The sequence below is a fragment of the Zingiber officinale genome, chromosome 11A (assembly GCF_018446385.1).
Source record: "Zingiber officinale cultivar Zhangliang chromosome 11A, Zo_v1.1, whole genome shotgun sequence".
Lineage (NCBI taxonomy): Eukaryota > Viridiplantae > Streptophyta > Magnoliopsida > Zingiberales > Zingiberaceae > Zingiber > Zingiber officinale.
Window position 1 is genome coordinate 93921310 of NC_056006.1, and position 6860 is coordinate 93928169.

At 36.0% G+C, this 6860-nt stretch overlaps 1 protein-coding gene across 1 annotated transcript; it reads left to right on the forward strand.

The window, feature by feature from the left end:
* LOC122030937 lies at nucleotides 1-2821 on the forward strand. Its single transcript, XM_042589973.1, has 3 exons — nucleotides 1-154; nucleotides 248-2373; nucleotides 2458-2821. Exons 1-3 carry the CDS (start codon nucleotides 82-84, stop codon nucleotides 2530-2532), a joined length of 2274 nt encoding a protein of 757 aa, XP_042445907.1. The 5' UTR covers nucleotides 1-81; the 3' UTR covers nucleotides 2533-2821.
* The last annotated feature ends 4039 nt before the right edge of the window (nucleotides 2822-6860 follow it).

Here is a 6860-nt window from a genome sequence, read left to right on the forward strand (position 1 = left end):
TCCCCGATCGCTTCCTTGTTTCGTTCGCCACAGGAGGGGGGGAAAACACAAGATAGATTGCAGTCTCCAATCCCCGTTCTAATGGCTGCAACGTGGACGAGATCGCCTTCCCCGGATCCATCAAGGCCAAGAACACCCGATGTGGCTGTCACCAGTAAGTTACCGCAACACACTTCTTTCTCCGCGCCGTCTAATCCTTTGGGAAAAAGTTTGAGTTTTTGTTGTGGTTTTCTCTCTTTAATCGCAGAGTCCTCCCATTTGAGAAATCACGGTTGCCGATCGCCGTCCCCGGCTCCTCGTGCGTCGGCCATTGATCACAAGGAGAACGAGAGGGATTTCAACAGCGCGTGCAGGCCCGTGGCTGCCAAGGCGGCGTCTTCTTATGCTTCTTTGGATAAAGCAGGGGCCAAGAACTTCATGGCTCCCACGATCTCCGCCGCTTTCAAGGCCGTCGCGGCCTCTCCGAGGAGGAAAATCCTGACGGAGAAGAATGAGGCCGCTGCCATGTCCTCCGTCCGATATACTCTCTCGTCGCTTCCTGCTAGAAATGAAATTGTTATCGGACCTCAACTGAATGGAAATTTTGGGAAGGAGGTTGGTGATTCATTAGAAATGTCCGGCGAGCCAAGGAATGTGGACTTTGAGGCCAAGAACGGTCGCGGCAGTGGTGTGCTATCCTCTCCCTGCTCATTATCACGGTCCACGTCTACGGTAACGGCTGCTATTGCTTCTTTGGATGCCGATCCGACTCTTCCTCCTTATGATCCTCACACCAACTACCTCTCTCCAAGGCCGCGGTTCCTTCACTACAAGCCGAATCCCCGCAAGCAGCAGTACTGGTTCGACGACAGTGGATTAACTGAGGTGGGCGACAACAAGTGTCTAGAGGACAGCTTTTCATCCGAGAGCTGCAATGACTCAGAGGGACAAATTGAGGAAGAACAATCCTCTAACCTTCAGAACGAATGCGAGGAAGAGTCTCTCGTCTCTCAGGTGGAAGTGATGGAAGGGAATATTGCCGGAATCCCTGTTCCTGAATCTGAATCCAAGACCAAATCCAGTGGTAAAGGTCGATCCTTTTTGTGCTATATCTTCGCTTCTTGTGGCCTGGTTTTTCTCATCGCTTGCGTCCTTGGCTTGTTCGGAGGATATCCTACTTTGTCACCTTCAGTATTGAAAATTCAAGCAAATGGACAAGCCATTGACCATTTGCATATGAAGGAATATATATCTGCTGCTAATCTAAGGGAACTGGTTAGGAGATTTGGCCATTGGTCATTAGATTCCTTTGTTTCTTATGTCACTGTGACTACCATGCCCAGACAAGAGATTGGGCCCATTTTCCTTGCTAACTTTACAGCATCGTATTTAGAGCAGAGATTAGACATGAGCCGCATTCAGCAGATTGGTGAGGATACTGAGGAGCAACCTTTCCTGAAAGTGGATGTTCCACTAGAAGAAGCAGCTGAGAGTAATGAAATAGAGCAATCTTTACTGACAATGGATGTTCCATTAGAAGATGGGGATGTGAACAGTGAAATGGAGCAGGCTTTTAATGGAGATGTGGAAGTGCATGAATTGTATGCTTCATTACATGAGATAGAGGATAGAACAATTGATGTGATTTTGGAGGCAGAAACTAGGCCTGAGCTCCACCAATATATGCAAAACGGTAGTCTTGCTGAATTAGAGAGTGGGAAGAAGACTGTAGGGGATGAAGCCAACAAACTGGAAGTGGATGGAGTTCATATAAATGAATATGAGCATGTTGTTGAGGTGGAGCAGCTCAGTAACGGACAGGATACTAATGCTTTTGAAATTGAAGATGAAGCAGTCAGAAGTCAAGATGATAGTGTGACTGAGCGTTCAAGTGCTGAGGAGACTCCTTTGGCATCTGATGAAGGGATCCCTATTAATCCTGAGTTGCATGAACTTGAAGCCTATGCAAAGAATGGTAAATTGGCAGCAGGGTTATTCTTGGCCGTTCTTCTGCTTGTCGCATCCATTATGTTTATTCTTATGAAGCAGAAGAAGAAAACCACAATTATGATGGATGAGTTTGAGATGCCAAAAGCAGGGGAGGTTCCCTCCAAATCTGTATCAGGCAGTAGTGAGAGTTACGGCCAAGATAGGGGTTCTCCTTTTGAAAATACACCAGTGGACACAGTGTTAGCAAATTCTGGTCCTTCAGAATTTAGCAGCAGCCTGTGGCAAAGCACCTCTATTGGCCGGAAGAGAACTACCGGAAAGAACAAGGAAGAAGAGACTTTAAGCCATGATAAGAGAAGGTTGAGGAGGGACTCTACAATGTCATCCTCTTCAATTTCTTATGGAAGTTTCACTACATACGAGAAGCTCTCTGGTAAAAAGAAGGTAGTCTGCTTTAAATACATAAATACCCTTGGATTTTCATCAGCCACCAATAAGTTTGTATTGATTAGTTGTTGTTGTATGCAGGGTAGTAGAGATGAAGAGGTGGCTACTCCAGTGAGAAGATCAAGCAGGATCAAGAACCAAATTGCTTCCCCATGAGGAGATGATGTGACTCTTCCTTTTACTCACAAATACATTTTTAACTTTAGATTGATTATTAGTTTCTGCATTTACTACCTTAGTTTTTAGTTTACAAGCAAGTTGTGAGATGGTTGATGAGACCAGCTTTGTGCTGTTCTTTAGTTTTTAAGTTTTTGTTGATGAGACCCCTTTTCTTTTCAGACTTCCATTTATGTATTCTATGGAAAACTTTTCTGCTGCAAAATTAACAGCGGAGAAAAATCCGGTATTACCAATGTCTTCTGATTAAATAATAGTTCAATTACCACGTGATACTTGTAAAGTTCTGACATGCACATTAAGTTAGACTAACCCATATAAATTATGGATGACTACTATTAGATGCTAAGATATGAGGAAGATGTATGTCGAATTTTAACTTAAAAATCTTATATGATAAGATCCTATATTTTAATTATCGCACCACCTAAGAGAACCACATGTACATTAATCAGGCATCATAATCCAACCGTACATGTGCATTGGTGAGGAACATTCTCTTCTTCCGAGACTAATAAATGAATCTATCGTACATAGCTAATTTAGAACAAGATTAGCGGGAAAGATACTCTTCGCATACAATCAGGAAGTTCAATAAGATTTAAGAGTAATTAATTTAGTCATTATTCAATTAGCTTTCTTAGAAAAATAAAATAAAATAAAATAATAGATAAGCTATTTTAATATCTCTCTATGGATATGAAGAGAGATAAATACAGATACACAGATATTAAAGTATATGATTAGATAAATTTTATATCGTCAGTTTCTAAAAATCGACTCCTGACTGTTACGTCAGATATCTAAGGCTAATTAGTTCTCTTAAAGTTCATACAAAAGGTTTTTAATCACTAGTATTTATTATAGTTATCAATTTACGATTATGACATAATTAATCATCAGATTAACTTATAACAGTTAATACCATCACCCTTGTCTAACTAATTGAGCTCACAAAACAGAACAGGATTTAGCAAATGACGACCTAAAACTTTACTAGTCTTGTTATTCTTTCTCAATCATATATTCACAAATATTGTATAGACGAACTGGAGATCGAGATCAAAACATGTATATCCTTAATTATCATATCACAGATTTATGTATAAACAATATTCAACTTTTTATAGTTTTAACTATAAGTTTCCAAAATTATCAAATAGCATACCCTAGTTTTAAAATTATCAAATCAAATATCTACTTCTATTTTTGTTCATATGAGTGTTCCTAGTTGAGTGCCTTTTTTAGCAATCGAATTGATTTTGGTTTTTAGCCGATTTTGATCAATTCGTGCTCAGAAAATCATTACTCTAAATATATGTTCATATGAGTGTTCCTAGTTGAGTGCCTTTTTTAGCAATCGAATTGATTTTGGTTTTTAGCCGATTTTGATCAATTCGTGCTCAGAAAATCATTACTCTAAATATATGAGGTCAATTTGATATGTGAGAGTATTTTTACCGATTCGACTAATGGACTTAGAGACCTCAAAATGATATGAAATTAATTTCTATATGTTTGTCTAGTTCTTCTAATTGTAACAATAACCCCAAACATCAATTTTATCCAATATATTGAAAGCAGTGATTTTTTGAAGATGTATGTGTCCAAAAAACTAATTCGTATTCAAAAAATCACTACTCTCAATATATTAAGTCAATTTGATATTTGAGAGCATGAATATAATTATAAAAACTAGATAATCCCATAGGATCTAGTTTTCTATTATTTCGAGCCTTTAGATTCATCAACTATTTTTGGTCGAAATTCTTTATGTTCATTCAACCAAAATCGATTGATGGACCTAAAGTGTTCAGAATGATGTGAAACTAGGTTTTATAAGTTTGTTTAATTCTTCTAATTATATCCATGTCTTCAAATATCAATTTGACCTAATATAAGAGCGGTGATTTTTGAACACGAATATGTCTGAAAAATCTAAAAATCATTATTTTCAATATATTAGGTAAAATTGATATTTGAGAGTATTTATATAATTAAGAGAACTAGAGGAATATATATAAACTTATTTTTATGTTATTCCGAGGTCTCTAGGTCTATTAACCGGTTTCAGTTAAAATCGGTTGATAGACCTAGAGACCTCGGTAAAATAAGTTCGTATGTGTTCGTCTATTTCTTATAATTATAAAAATACCCTCAAACATTAATTTTATTAATATATTGAGAGCGGTGATTTTTTGAACACGAATGTGTTCGAAAAACTAATTCGTGTTTAAAAAATCACTGTTCTAAATATATTAGGTAAAATTGATGTTTGAAGATATTAATATAATCATAAGGGTTCATTAGATCAAAATCGATTGATGAACTTAGAGAGCTCGAATGACGTGAAATTAAGTTATATGAGTTTGCCTAGTTCTTATGTTTATATCTATGCTTTCAAATATTAATTTGATTCAATATATTAAGAGTACTTATTTTTTAAACACAAATTAATTTTTCAGGTATATCCATGTTTAAAAATCATTGCTCTTACAAATACATATAAATTGATTTCATGTCATTTTGAGGTATCTAGGTCCATTAGTCAATTTAGGCTGAAATCAACTGATGGACCTAAAGATCTTGAAATTACACGAAACCAATTTTTATATAATCATCTAATTCTTATTATTATAAAAATATTCTCAAATATCAATTTAATCAAATATATTGAAAATAATAATTTTTTAAATACAGAAAAGAAATTCGATTCGGCCGCTAAAAGAAAGACACTTGACTAACAACATTAATATAGAGAAAAATAGATGTAGATAATTTTAAAACTAAATAGGTGATTTAATAATTTTGAAAACTTATTTACATGATTTGATAAAAACAGCTCAACAATTATCATGTATGCATGCGCAATAACGTAATTCCCAGTTAATTAATTTTGTTTCCTTCTTATAACAAAAGAGAGAGAAGGGTACCGGTGCTATGAGCATGCTGCAGAGTGGGCGAAGGGGTAATTGTAAAGGTACTGAAGTTTAGTCTTCGCCACCATCACGTGTCCTCGGCCGGCGTTTCGGTCCACCTTCTTGCACGCCGGACACATCGGCGGCGGCAGTTGCATGGATTTGAGATGCTTCAATTCCTTGTGTAGCCTTCGGTTCTCCTCCTTGAGCGTCTCTCACCACTTCCTCAGAAACTCCAGCTCCACCTCCGTCTTCTTTAGCTTCGTCCTTCAATTCATCTTATCTTGTACGAAAATGATGAAGACCAGGGCATGGTTCACCGACAAATCGTATATAGAAATTTCCACTATCATGTCGGAGATTTACATACTCTGTTAAGCAAACATGTCATGGATATTTTTCTGACTTATCTTTTCCTATGACAGTTAGGAAAGTGTGCACATACATTGAGAAGCGTGCACACCCACTACAAGAATACTATATAAGGGGGGCGATGCACCGATGGAAGCATGTGCTATTTGTATTCATGCTCCTATTGTTGCTACCGTTCTTTCTACTATTCCAGCATTATTCATTTTGCTACTTCATATTTGACTTTGAGACGCCTTCTTGAATTGTAAGGTGAGCTAATTATTTTTTTTTCATCTGAAAAATAGAGAGGCGGCTCACATTCTAAAAGGAAAAAAGGGTAAGAAACCTGTAATATCATTTTTGACACTCAAAATTTTTGACCAAATGTTGAATTATGCTTAAAGATTGCATTACCACTTATAAAAGTTTTGAGAATGATTGATTCTGATGATAAGCTTGAGTTTTCTCTACCAAGTAATAGAACATGCAAAGGAGGAGATTAAAACAAATTTAAGGAGCACAAAAAGAGGTAAAATATTATTGAATTTATTATGTTTTAATTCTAATATTGAGTTATGTGGTCATTGAATTTCTCACTATTTGTAGATACGAGTCATTTTTTGCTATTATTGATAAAAGATGGGAAGCATGCTTAATCAACCTTTGCATGTTGCAAGCTATTATTTGAATTCTCGATATTATTATAGTCAAAATTTTCAACTAGATATGAACGTCCGTTTGATTTTATGAATATATAGCGAGAATTGTTCTTAATGTTGTTGATTGAGATAAAATTGACCAATAATTGGATAGATTTAGAATTAAAAAAGGATTAATATTTGACAAGGAATAAAATCTCCAAGTTATTTATTTTTTTTTTAAAAAAAAAATAGACTCAATTAGCAATAAAAATTATTTATGATTTATTTTTTTATGATTTGTTTTTTACTTTAGTTGATTGGTGACATTCTTTTGGGATGATTGTTCGGAGTTACAAAGATTTGCTATCAGAGTTTTAAATTTGATGTGTAGCTCTTT

Coding starts and splice junctions, on each gene's coding strand:
- LOC122030937 (XM_042589973.1), top strand. CDS start 82: ATGGCTGCAACGTGGACGAGATCGCCTTCCCCGGATCCATCAAGGCCA. Junction 155..247: donor ACCCGATGTGGCTGTCACCA/GTAAGTTACCGC, acceptor CTTTAATCGCAG/AGTCCTCCCATTTGAGAAAT. Junction 2,374..2,457: donor AGCTCTCTGGTAAAAAGAAG/GTAGTCTGCTTT, acceptor TGTTGTATGCAG/GGTAGTAGAGATGAAGAGGT.